Genomic DNA, 13382 nt, shown 5'->3' with positions numbered 1-13382 from the left:
TCCACATGTTCTGTGTTTTATATCCGTATCAGTATCAACGTACCATACAAAACTGGCCCGCCAGCCTAGCTGGGCAGGCAGGAGGGGGGGGTGGGGGTCCGCGGGCAGTGTAGAAAACCAGGGCTCTCGTCCCAAAAGAGGAGAGAAAAAAGGGCTTTACAGTCAAGAAGAAATAAAATCAGAACCCAGATGATCGAGGAGAAGCCTTGACTCTGCACGGGGTAGAAGTGCCGTGGGCAGCGGTGCGGCCGGGCCACCTCTGCTTCTGGGAGGCCTGCTGCCGGGTGGGGCCGGCTCGTCTGTTTATTTTTAATTCTTTTCTTTTTTGGGGGGGGTACTTCTTGGCAGTGGCCCCTATGTGGGGACGACCAAGTGGTGGTTTCACTTCAGGGTTTGGAGAGGAAGTTGGGGTCTGTGGGGCGGGTCCCGCCCGGCCCAGAATGTCCCGGCCAAGGTGGTTCTTGGACGTGGCCAAGTAAAGTTCCTTCCTGCCGTGACCCCAGGTCTATGGCTTAAAAATTGGGGCACCAGGCTGGGGCCGCACAGCCCAGGGGCCTCTGTAAACATGGCAGGTGCAGCCAGGTGGGTCTTCGGGGACCTTGGGGAGGGGGGGCCTCGGGAGGGCAGGGCACAGGGTTCAGGGTGGCCTGAGGGCAGTGTCTACAGGAGAGGGGCATATGGGGCAGGGGAGGCAGGAGTCCCAACCCAGAGACATGGAGGGACAGAGAAAAGGACAGATGGATGGGGAGGGAAAGAGACAGGGAGAGACTGAGAGAGAGGCTCAGAAAGACAGTAATGGAGAGAAAGAGACAGGAAGAGACTCCCAAAGGAGAGAGGCAGACAGAAAACCCGAATGATGGAGCCCTCGGTGGTGGTGGTGGTGGGGGGGTTTGCCACCCCAGCCTCCAGGCCCTGGGGTATATCCGCTCTGCGCTGTCCTGCGCCCAGCGCTCAGCGGGCAGGGGGCGGGGGTCCAGGGCCGGGGGCGCGCACCGGGTGGGCGAGCGTGACCGTGAGCGCGTCGTTGTGCTGCACGAGTGAGGCGTGCTGGTAGTGCAGCACCAGCTCCTTCAGCGACCCGTACAGGTTGTAGGGCTCCGCGAAGCCGAAGCCTGTGGCCGTGCGGTAGATGACGCAGTGCTTGGTGTCGCCGTCCACCCTGCAGGCATGGGCGGAGGGGCCGGCGGTCAGGGGGTGGGGGGCGCTCCTGCAAGGTTCCCCTGAGTTCCTGCCGTTTCTTTCCGGTGACCTCCGCCCAGGACCCTAACCCGGCCCAGATGCCACCACCTCCTGCCCAAACGTGGCCCTAGCTTCCTCCCTTGCCCCCCAACAATCCCTTCTGCCTGTGGCAGCCATGGGGGGCAGGACTCCTTCCAGGCAGGTCTTCCCAGAGGGCAGATCCCTCCACCCCTCAGCTCACTCCCGGAGCCCCCACCAGGCACTCACACCACGGAGCAGGCGTAGCAGCCACGCTGGCTGCTCTCGCGGATGAGGAAGGTGCCGTCCCGCTTGCCGCTCAGCATTTCCTCGGCCTGTGTCCGGTTGATCTTGCCCACATACCACGTGCGTTCCTCATGGTGGGGCAGGTCGTCCTCATCCTCCATCAGCGCATACTGGCTGTGGAGGAAGCAGGGAGGGTACCTGGTCACCCATCCTCAAGCCTCTGAGGCTCCCCTGCCGCCTGGACAGCGCTCCATGGCGAACTCCTACTCGTTCTGCAAAACCCCCTGAAAACAGTCCCTCCTCTGGGAAGCCTTCCCTGGCCCCCAGCAGATAGGGGTTCACTTACTCCTCAGTCTCATTTTTGATCCCCAACCACTCGTTGATTTTCTTCTGCCGGGCGCCTTTCTGAGTGAGCCACCTGGAGGAAGAGGAAAGGTGGGCTTGTTCCACACTGCTGGTAGGGGAACATCAGCCATTGCACAGGCTGACTAGCCCCCAGTGGGCCTGGCTGGAGGCAGGGGGGCGGGGTGGGGAACCTCCGAGGGCCGGTTCTCGGTGCAATGACGCCAGTTGCCACAAGGGGTCAGCCTTGGCTTGGTCGAGGAAAGCTTGACTTACTACGTACTATTATGTGTCTGCTCACTCTTACTGAACCCCCAGAATGCACCATTCCAGCAAGGTCTTATCACCACCAGTCTCACCTGAGGGTTGAATGGCAGTGTGACTTCACACAGGGCAGCTGTCTGTTCTGTACCTCAGTTTCCCTCAGCTATTAAGGGGCAACTTTGCAAAGAACTTTGAGAAGACAGAGTGAGCTCACGTGCACGGGGTGCTCAGCACAGTGCCTGGTACACGGCAGGTACATGGGAGCACCTAAGGCAGGGAGGTTCCCAGCGGGCCGAGGCAGGACTTGAGCCCAGACTGGGGCTGCTGCGGCCCCAGCACATGCAAGGGCATCCAGTTAGCATTCACGGAGTCCATCCTGTGGGAGGCTCCCAGTGACCCAGCCCCAGGGGAGCAGTGCTCCCATGGCACAGACACCTGGGAGGCTGAGACCCACCCACAGGGAGCCCTGCTGAGGGGGCCAGGAAGGACCTGATAGAGAGGGAGGGGGCTCCTGGACAGCGGAGGGGTCTCAGGGGCAAGGTGGGACCACTCGGTGGAGAAAACGCAAGTGTGACAGCGGCAGAGATCACCTCACCAGATGTCCCCGAACCAAGGGGCCTGCCGGTGAGCACAGGGCCGGGCACTCACACAAGGTACTGGTCTCGGATCTTGCGCAGCTGCATGAGGTCTGGCTTGAGGCTGTTCATGCGCTTGTCGATCTCCCGATTGTCTGAGGCCTGCGCCCGCAGCTCCTGCTCCAGCTTTGTGCGGCTCTCGTGGATCTCGGCGATGCGAGACTTGAGGCGCTCTGAGTTCAGCAGGATCCTGGCAGAGGAGCAGCTCTGAGGCCTTAGAAGGCTCCTAGCCTCCAAGCCTTGGCACATGCCGATTTCTCTGATTGCTTGCTAGTGAACTCCTATTCATCCTTCAAAGCCCATTTTTATTTACTTTTAAGATTTTATTTATATATTTGATAGAGAGACATCACAAGTCGGCAGAGTAGCAGGCAGAGAGAGAGGGGGAAGCAGGCTCCCCGCTGAGCAGAGAGCCCGATGTGGGGCTCGATCCCAGAACCCTGAGATCATGACCCGAGTCGAAGGCAGAGGCATAACCCACTGAGGCACCCAGGCACACCAAAGTCCATTTTTAAATGACGCCCCTCTTCCTGGAACTCGGGCTGCCCACTGTTTCCTTTCTTTCCCCACTTGCCCATGCCAGATCAGGTGGGGCAGGGTAGGGCAGAGGAGGCAACTCACCTCTGCATCTCCTTCTCATTGCCCTCACGTCGGAAGCGCTCCAGATACTCCTTGCTACACTTCTCTTGCGTCTGGCCCTGCTCTTCAAAGATCTTGATGGTCTCATTGAAAGCCTCTATAGCTGTGCGCTTCATCTGCAGCTCCTGTGGGAACGGGGGCGAATCTCAGTTTCTGCTGAGACTCCTGACAAGCCCCTCATGAGGGGCAAAGGCAGATCCCAACTCTGATATGGAGACTTTGCTCATGCTGTTCCCTCTATCAGGTGCCTCACTCCTTTCGCCCCTACTGTACTCAACAAACTCCTATTCAGCCTTCAGAACCCCACTCCCCAAACCCACTCCTCCTTAGCACTGCTAAGAATTACAGACAGATCTAGTTGCAACATACAGTTCACGGGGCTCCCCCTCAGGGTAGATGCTTTGCCGAGTACTTCCTATACATCATCTTGTAGAACCTGCCAACAGCCTCCTACAAAGTCAGAACTATTCATGGGGAAACAGACTCAGGGACCCTAAGTCACTTCCAAGATCCTGATGTTCATAACCAATCTTGGACAGGCGTCTTGTCCACTCAGAGCCTCAGGTGATCCATCACATAAAATGGGCACAAAAAAGAAATTTCTAGGGGATAACAGGGGAGACAGAAATATTCTCTGCCTGAGATGTGATGTCTGGTCTGAATAAGCTACATCCCAGCTTTTGAAAGTAATTTGTTAACAAAGTCCTCGTATGACAAAACCGTCCTCCCCCTTCCCTGTTTTAAAAGACCCTGCCCTTTCCCATGACCTCCTGACTCTCTGTCTCTGTCAACTCGCATCAGGTCACTAGCTAGCACTTTGAATAACATCCAGGTTGAAGGGCCAGGAGAAATAGACCTGTGGCCCCAGTTTACAGTTCCAGATGGGGAAAGTGAGGCCCAGGGAGACACAGAGGCTCAAGCAGACACTCCAAGGTCCTGACTTGGCTGTTCCCCAGGGCGTTGGCTGGTGCCTTCTGATCAGTTCTTTTGTATTTTTTTGAAAATGTTGATTTCTGTTTGTAGGGGAGTCCTGGGCACTACGTGGCTGTTTTGTGACCTGGAAGCAGATGTCTGTCCCCAGGGCCTCGCCACTGCCCCTTGGTGCCTGTGGTACCTGGGAGGTGCGGGTGTACTCCTCATAGAGCTGGTCATACTCGCGGCTCTTGTCCTGATACTGCTGGTGGTAGACTTTGAGCTGGGCACCCACCGCCTCCACACTGTCCTCCTTGACGATCTGGTCCTGGGGAGAGCCAGCATCATCAGAGAAGCTGCCGGGGACACTTAGGCCCGAGGCTGAAGCCGCCCTCCCTGGCCACAGACCTGCTGGTACTTGGACACGGGGTAGAGGAGCCGGGTGTCCAGCTTGGCATTGTACTGGGCCAGCGACTCATGGCGGTAGTGGGTGATGAGGTCCACAACGGAGCAGAAGGTGAGCGGCTCCGAGAAGCCGTAGTGCCCGTCGCGGTGGAAGACTTTGATCAGCTTGTTGTTCCCGCCTTTCCTGGGGGCAAGGAGGGGGCGTCAGCAGCCAGGGGGACCCCCGGCCATCCTGATAACTGTACATGTCCTGCTCCCCACGCCACCCCCAGTCCTCGTGACCTGGTAGCCTCCCTTGCAGTTTTCACACCCAGTCACCCCTGAAGGGACAGGCCCCCACCTGAGGGTCAGCGTGTACTCCCCTTGGATCTTGCTAGATGCATCTCGGACCAGAAAGGTGCCATCAGGTGTGTCCCGGAGCTTCTCATTCACTTCCTCCCTGTGGCGACACCCAGGATTGGGGGCGCACGCCCAGAGACCCTGCCCTTCCCGCCACGTGGCCCATCCCCAAACCCTACCTGGAGATGTCACCCCAGTACCACTCCGCGTCCTGCAGGGAGGGTGGGCTTCCCCCATTGGCCAGGCCTGAAGGGGCAGGCTTTGCCTTGGGGGGTTTTGGAGGCAGCGCTGAGGGACAGGAAAAAATGCACACTGAGTACCGACTGTATACTGTGGCCAGCTCCTACTCCAACAGACCTTGTGGGTATCCCCAAGACCCCGAGTCAGCATTCGAGACTCCCAACAATAAGAGATAATATGGGAACAGGGGTCACCTGGGGGTGCAACCTCCTGCTCCTCCAAATGTTCCTGAAGCAACTTCTCCACCAGCAGCACCGGGAAGTCAGGGCTGGACTCAGTCCTGGGGGGAAGGGGAGTGCAGTGGGTAGGGCCTGACGCGCGCCTGGTCCTGCACCGTGTCTGCGCGCCTGGGGCGGCTGGACGGGAAAGCAGGTGTAGGGAAGAAGGGCAGATGACAGGCAGGTGTGGGAGGCCAACTCCTGTTTATGTATATGCAGCAAGCACTCAATAAACGTTCCTACAACAAACGCACAGGAGTCCAGCACCTCGGGTGGCGGGGAGCAGAAGCGATGGGACACGTACCACCCATGTGCCTTCCCTCTGGGCTGGGTCCCATCACTCCCTCTCAGGCCTGCTGGGGTCTTCCTGGGGCCCAGGTCCCAGCCTCGCTATCCTTCCTGGCCTGCTATCAGAACAGCTCTGGCCTCTTTCCCCCCAGGGCCCTGTTCACACTCCTTTAACTCGGTCGGGACTCCTGCCAGGCAGAGCTCTCGGCCCTTCCTCCACTTAAGCCCCACCCCTTGCTAATCGGGCCGAGGCCCCACCCCCCTGGCAGCTCACCCGTCGGGCGCGCCCCCTGGCGGCGGCGAGGGAGGCGGCGCACGCAGCAGCAGCGGCCCGAAGGTGGCGCCCAGGGCTCGCACAGCCGGGCCCGGAGCGGGGGCGCGTCGGGCCACCCGGCCCAGGTGCTGGAGCAGGAACCGCAGTGTGAGCGCGCGGTGCAGTGGCAGTGTCGGGGGCTCCAGCGCCGGCCCCACTGGCCCCGCGGCCTCTGCGGACAGACGACCGGAGCAGGGTGAGCCAGAGTCGGCTCCTGTCTGCCGGGGCCCCCTCCCCAACCGGGCTTCCCGCCAGGCTCACCCCGAAGGGCCCGGCGCGCCTCGGCCGCGGCCTCGGGAGTCACGAGGGGCGCGGGCAGTGCCAGCAGGAAGCTCTTGACACCGTCTGTCAGGGCTGCGGAGTCCCACTGCTCCACATCGCTCAGGGACCAGTCTGCAGGTGCAGGGGGGCATGTCGGCCGTGATGTCGGGGCCAGCTGTCCCCCCACCCCTGACCATCGAAGCTTCCCCTCACCTGTGCGCGGGGCAGGCAGCTCGGGCCTGTAGGGGGATTCACTGTCTAAACCTGGGGAGAAAGGGGAAGGGGTGGATCAGCTCTACCCCAGGTGGCAAGCCCAGCTCGCAGATGGTTCCTGGACCCCTTGTGGGGCCTGGGATGGCTATTCAACCTCCCGGAGATAATTGGCCGGGGGGGGGGGGGGGGTTGGGGGGGGAGGGAGGAGAGAAAGATGGTGCCAGATGGCACAGTACATGCAATGGAGGGCCTGGTGACATTCCCATCCACACCCTAGGAGTCACTACTGCCCCAACTCAACATGGAGACCCAGAGCATCCAAGTTCAGCTTCTTTCCATGCAGAGTGTCTGGCAGCCCCCTAAAGGAATGAGTTGCCCATCACCAGAGGTAAGCAAGCAGCATACAGGGGTTGTAAGGGGGCTGAGGCTCACCTGTCCGCTCAATGGCCTCCACCAGCTTCACCAGGATCGGGGGAGCCACATCAGGTGGGGAAAATTGCTCTGGCAGGTCGGGGAGAGTGAGGCCTGGCAGAAGGGGACAGCATGTTGGTGGGGTCCCTGGAAGAACCCCAGCCCCTTTCTTTGCCTGGTGGACCTCAGCTTGGGCAGCTCCAGGTAGGGTCTGGTCTAAGCAAGTGCCTGACATCTGTACCACCATCCTAGGGAAGCCAAAACCTGGCTGGAGGGGCTGGGAGGGCTGAGTTGGTGGTCAGCAATTTTCTGGGTTAAAATATCAATTTACAGGGCACCCGGGTGGCTCAGTGGTTTAGGCCTCTGCCTTTGGCTCAGGTCATGATCTCAGGGTCCTGGGATTGAGTCCCACATTGGGCTCTCTGCTCGGCAGGGAGCCTGCTTCCCCCTCTCTCTCTGCCTGCCTCTCTGCCTGCTTGTGATCTCTCTGTCGAATAAATAAATAAAATCTTAAAAAAAAATCAGTTTACACAACTTCAGAGACTAGGTATAGTGGGTTGATTAGTGTCCCTCAAAATGATATGTCCACATCTTAATCTGATTCCTGTGACTAAGACCTTACTATGCAGATATAATGAAGTAAGAATTCTGAGGCAAGATCTTAGATTTTGGGCTCTCAATCCAATGACTGGTATCTTTATAAGAAGAGAAGGCCACATGAGGACAGAGGCAGAGATTGGGGTGATGCGGCCGCAAGCCGAGGGACACCTGGAGGTACTAGAAGCCAGAGGAAGCACTCCGAGAACCTCCAGAGGGAGCAGGGCCCCGCCGACACCTGGATCTTGGGCTTCCGGCCTCCAGAACATCGAGGAAGTAAACTATTGCTTGAAGCCATCGAGCTTGTGGGTGTTCAGGAAAGCAGGTTCAGGGGCCTGCCAGGGCTCTGCTGTGCAACCTGGGGCCCCGTACTCGCCCTCTCTGTGCCTCAGTCTCCTCAAGTAAGAAACTTGCTCACGGTGTCCTCTCTCCCTCCTCAGTGTGAACAACAAAGTGGTTGAAAAGAATAAAACAACGAAATCCCTCTGCAGGTCAGAACACCTCATTCTGAGGACCTTCCTTCATTCTCTAGGTCATCTTGTCTTAAAAAAAAAAAAGTATTTCCCCCCTTTTAATGATGCTGAAAGCCCTCCCAGCGGGTGCCGGGGGCCTCCATGGCCCTGTGTTTCTCGCTCCACCGGGCCCTTTGTGTGCAGGCGCGCTCTGCTTGCCCGGCCACCGTCTGATGCGGCTTGGCCCTCGGCAGGGACGCCCTGGCATAGAGCAGGGGCAAGCCCAGGCCTGCGGGGCGTCCCTGAGTGACGGGCCAGGTGGTGCCTCAAGCTGGAGAAAGGCCCAGCTAAGTCCAAAACGCTGAAGAGAAAAAAAAAAAAAAAAAAAGGAGCGAGAGAACAAGGGGAGAGGAGGTGGGTGACGGAGGGGAAGGCACAGTTCTAAAATCTGCCTGCGATGAGTTTGCGAAGCAGGGAGGGAAGACTCATCAGAACATGTGTCACGCCCATTTTGTGGATCGGGACTGAGGCTGAGAGAGGGAGCAACCTCCCTCTGGGGACCCAGGTGACACCGTTCTGCTCTCAGCTCTGGGTGTGGGGTTGAGTGGAGGAAACACAGGCAGCCACACCATGTTGCTGGGTGGTCCTAGGATCTGAAGCGGCCGGGCCTGAGCGTGCAAAGGACCAAGCCTTCTAGTTGCCAGATGAGGAAACTGAGGCCCTGGGAGGGCTGGCCCCGGCGGCTGTCACACAGCCCTGGAGGATTTGGAGGGCAGGGCCAGGCAGCCACCCGGAGTGGGCATGTGTGTGGAGGCTGGAAGGAGGCCAGGCAGAGGAGGGAGGCGGCTGTTACCAGGGGGAGAGGCAGATTTTGGCTGGGAGCCCGGATGGGGCCGCCTCCTGCTCCTCCAGGCTGAGGCGGGACATAGGCCCCAGCCCTGGAGGCACCAGATGCTGCAAACCCGTCGCCTCCATGCCTCCCATCCGACCCCACGCTGTGGGGCTCTGGCATGACCCTCTTGGGGCACCAGGGTCCCTCTGGCACAAAACCAGGCAGGCCAAGGTCAGGGCCATGGTGCTTCCCAGGGCCTTGGCCTTCACTGGGGGATGGACCCCGAATGCGTGGTTTGACCCCTTTGCACCTCGGTCTCCCCATCTGTACACGGGGCCTCCCTGGGTTGTTGTGAAGGTTGGTGCAGACTACCAGGCACTGGGAACTTGGCCTCCTCCCCATAAGCTGAGCCTCAGTTTCCCTGGCTGGAACCCATGCACTCTGCCCGGCATACAGAAACTTCCGCATACCCCGAGTGCCCTCAATTCTTCCCTCCCAGCACGTCCCTTGGAAGTGCAGATGGCCAAGGATCTTCGGGGAGGGATATGGGGTCCTCACGCTGCATGGCCTCGAGGGATCAGTCCATCCTTTTTGGCCTTGTGGCTCCCTTCACTTTGGAAACCAGGTAACAAAGGGCGTTTCTCAAGGGACCCTATCTGCAAACTGAGGGATGAAGCTAAGTTGAACCTCTGAATCCTACTGAACGCTCCCCACTGTCATCAAAATCAATCCCAAGGAGTCCCTGAGGCACAGCCCCCACTGCCCTTCCCTTCCCACTCCACTGCTGGCTGTTCCCCGAACCTGCCATTACATTCCTACCTCGCAGCCTGGAGCCCTTCACCCTCAGTTCTCCCCATGTAAGGCTCCTTCCTCACAGCATCTTTCATCACCTAACCTTATCCTTGTCACTTCTTGAACAGGGAGCCCCGCAAGGGCGGGGCCAGGCCTGTGCCCGCCACTGTGTTCCCAGTGCCATGAATTGAGCCCAGCCCTGACAGCAGCACAGTCAACACTTGTCAACTGACCAAATGAGCTTATTCCTCCTCCCCTGGAAGACGTGCCATTGCCTCACTAGAAAGAAGAGGAAACTGAGGGTCTGAGGGGACCCGTCCCTGCCAGAGCCCCTGCCTGCTGCTCACCTGGCTCAGGGGGCCCATCCCGGGGCCTGGCGGGCAGTGGGCGGGGGCCACGTGGTCGAGGGCCAGGCCGGGCCAGGGCTACAGGACCCAGGAACTCGACGTAGGTGCCGGGGAAGTCGCCTCGTTGCCGCGTGCGCTCATTGAGGCCAGGCATCCAGCCCACGCTCTGTGGGCAGCGCTCGTTGCCCTCCGCCACGCCCAGCACCTGTAGGGCTGCCCGGCTCACCACCAGCACGTCGCCCGGCAGCAGCTCCAGGTCCTCCGGCCGCTCCCGGCGGAACGGGTACAGTGCACGGTACTGGAAGCCCTCGGCACCGGCCATGGCTGGGCCGGGTGGGGTCTGGACGGTCAAGCTGCTGCTCGGGGCCCCAGTGGCCCCATCAGCTGGGCCGAGGGCTGGGAGGGTCCGCTGAGCCGGCCTGGGGCACTGGGACCACTATTTCTACTGAGAAGTTACAGGTGACCGCGGGGGTCACTCATGCCTTGCTACCCACCATTATTCCATGACCCTGACATGGGTCACTCATTGCTCGGTCCACCATTCGTCAGCTGGTGGGAGGGGGTCGGCAGCGTGGTCTCAGCTCACTCAGCCGCTGCGTCCCCCCTCAATCCGTAGGGCAATGCCAGGCTGCTCACTCCCTCACATGGGGGGCCATCGGCGCCCGAGGCTGGCGGCTCTTCCGGCTGCGCCAGACGAGGGGGCCGAGGGCACAGGCTGTCACCATGCTTGGCCAGGACGCCGACCTAGGGGGAGATGGGCATGGTGGCATCAGCCAGGTTGGGTTCCTCCCACCCCCGCCCCAGTGATGGGCCCCAATACGGGGTCGCAATCCCCTGACTCACTAGGGCAGTCCCAGCCCCTCTCCAGGCTTGTTTCCCCAGCTGTAAAATGGGTGTAACAACAGTCCTACCTTGGGGGTCCCTGCGAGCAGAGCTTTGAGGAACCTGCCCCAGGCATAATGCATGCTCAGTAAACCAGCTCTTCCTTGCCCCTTTATTACAGATGGAGAAACTGAGGCTCAGAGCTGGAGGTCTTTGTTGGACCACTCAGTGCACCAGGAAGCCAGGACTCAAAGACCGGGATCCACCCAACCTCAAGGCCCAGAATGGATTGCAGGAGGCAGGACGCAGCAGCCACATGGCCAGGTGGTTATACCCACAGTGGGTGGAGTGTGATGGGGAATTCTCAGGGTACTGTGGGAGCCTGAGGAGGGGCTGGGCCACTTAAGCACAGGAGGAAGTAGCCAGGAAGCAAAGAGGTAGGAAAGCCGGTCCAGGCAGAGGCCCCAGCACAGTCAAAGGACTAAGAAGTGAGTCCAAGGTCTCTGCAGGGGAGAAATGAAGAGGGGGAAACCATGTCCCGGCTTGGCTAAACCAGGGGCCTAGAGGAGGATCTCAAAACATGGCGGGGGGGGGGTGTCATGGGAGATCAAGGGGATCTTGGCCCCAAGGGAGACATGGAGCCAGGAGAGCGTGAATGGGAGGAGGGCATCACAGCTGCCAATGGGGGAGGCTGCTGGGTGCAGGGCGATGCTCAAGCCCCAGGAGTCCCAACTTCTGGGGAAACAGCCACCACAGATAGCATTCCCAGCCTCCGCCCTGCCGATTCAGTTCTCCCGAGACTGGGTAGTGGGGGAGGGCGTGCTTTTTTAGAGGGTAGGTCTTCACAGAGGCAAGGAGACAGCACCGGCTAGAGGAAATAGTCCCTGCAAAGGCTTAACAGCGGGAAGTTGCTTGCCAAGAGTTCAGGCTGGCTTTTATAAAGCCACCAAGCGTGGACCACGCTGGTGCTCGAGTACCAGACAGCGGGTTGGGGGCTTTACTCCCCCCCACCCCCGGCCACGAGAGCCTCAGAAGGTGTCGGAGCAGGGAGCAGAGGCTCCACATTCGGGGTGCCCAAACTTACCCGCTTCCTGGTCTCCCCCCCCGCCCCGTACGCCCATTCTACAGGTGGGGAAACTGAGGCCCAGCCAGGGGACATCCAGGAAAGCGCCCGGATCCGCTTGCCTGCCCGCCTCCGCGCTCCAGCATGCACAGGTTTGCACACGCCCCGGTGTGTGCGCCCGGGAACCAGCGCTCCCCGAATCCAAAAGGCGGGGTGGAGGGGCTAGGCCTGGCCAGGGGCTTGGCGGCTGGACGCAGGGCCCGCGCGCGCTCATGCGTGTTCAGACGCGCACGCGGGCCTCCGTGGACCCAGCAGCCTAGCCCGGGGAACGCAAGCGGAGTCGACCCCCGACCCTCCTGCATCCCACTATGTCCCACACAATGCCTGGGTGCCCCTCATTACTGCTCGACGCCCCACTCCAGGCAGGGCCTCCTTCCATTCGGGGCCGCAGCCCCAGCCCCTTATCTCGGCCTGCGAGCACTCCGTTCCCCTCCCACAGTCCCGGGCAGGCAACACCGCTGCCAGGTCGAGCCCAAGGCCTCCCTCCCGTCCCCTGAGGCCCCCAGTTCCCGCGGGGCGCGATGCAGCTCGGCGCTCGCGTTCTGACTTCCACCTCGGCCCCACATTCTGCTTAGGAGCCCCGCATCTGAGCGCACGCCAGCCCAGCCTGCCACGCCGGCCGGCCTGGACTTACCTGGTCGCGGCCGCCACCGCCGCCGAGGCCGCCGTCACACCGAGCAGAGGCCGACCCGTGGCTCCACCGCGGCCGCCGTCGCCGCAGCCCCGGGATCCCCGCCTCCGCCACCGCCGCCGCGGTTCCGAACAGCCGGGCCCGCCCCCGGCGGAAATGGCCGAGCGCATTCGGGCCGGGCGGGCGAAACGCGGCGGAGGCGGAGCCTCGGGACGGCCGAGTATTTCCGGAAAGAGCCGAACATACTCCCGCGGGACTGGCGGGTAGAGGCAGCCACGAGATCGCCGATCATTTCCGGAAACAGCCGAGTGCAATCGGGTCCCCTAAGCCTTTCCCCTGCTCGACTGGGCTTTGAGATGACGGAGCAATTCCGGAAATCGCCGAGCGCCTTCCAGCAGGATTGATGGAACAGAGGCTGAGCCTCCAGACTGCGGAGAGTTTTGAAAAGAACCGAGTGTGCTTGGACCCAGATAGAGGCCCTGGAAGTTTAGATCCACAGGCTGACCACTAACTTCCGGAACTTGCCAAGAATGGATAACTCCAGAGGGCGATTGAGGCGGCTCGGAGTTCAGGGAAGGGACGTCGGGTGGAAGAGGAGCTCGCCACAGAAAGCTGAGCTTTTCAGGAAAGCGGAACAGGCCGGGTTTGAAAGCGTTTCCATGGCAGCCAGAGCTTGCGGAAACAGCTGAACGAACGCAGCCGTGGGAGCGCGAGAACACGCCCAAGAGCCTAGATGAGGACGAGTGTTTCCGGAAATAGCCGAAGACACTCGGGGACGGGGGCGTGGCCAAAGGTTTCTGGTACTACCCAGAGCTCAGGAAGGAACCCAAAGCATTAGAGCTGAGTGGGGGGGGGGGGGGGGG

General features: G+C 60.6%; 1 protein-coding gene across 1 annotated transcript; it reads right to left on the bottom strand.

The window, feature by feature from the left end:
* PIK3R2 (phosphoinositide-3-kinase regulatory subunit 2) lies at positions 1-10268 on the bottom strand. Its single transcript, XM_045991869.1, has 15 exons — positions 9944-10268; positions 6945-7037; positions 6513-6563; positions 6300-6431; positions 6000-6210; positions 5414-5499; positions 5159-5267; positions 4981-5079; positions 4644-4824; positions 4438-4563; positions 3306-3448; positions 2698-2874; positions 1790-1861; positions 1447-1617; positions 1-1159 (listed from the first exon to the last, which is right to left on the bottom strand). Exons 1-15 carry the CDS (start codon positions 10263-10265, stop codon positions 952-954), a joined length of 2181 nt encoding a protein of 726 aa, XP_045847825.1. The 5' UTR covers positions 10266-10268; the 3' UTR covers positions 1-951.
* Positions 10269-13382: the final 3114 nt, after the last annotated feature.

Source organism: Meles meles, chromosome 20, assembly GCF_922984935.1.
Source record: "Meles meles chromosome 20, mMelMel3.1 paternal haplotype, whole genome shotgun sequence".
NCBI classification, from domain to species: domain Eukaryota; kingdom Metazoa; phylum Chordata; class Mammalia; order Carnivora; family Mustelidae; genus Meles; species Meles meles.
This window is presented reverse-complemented; position numbering and strand designations above follow the sequence as displayed.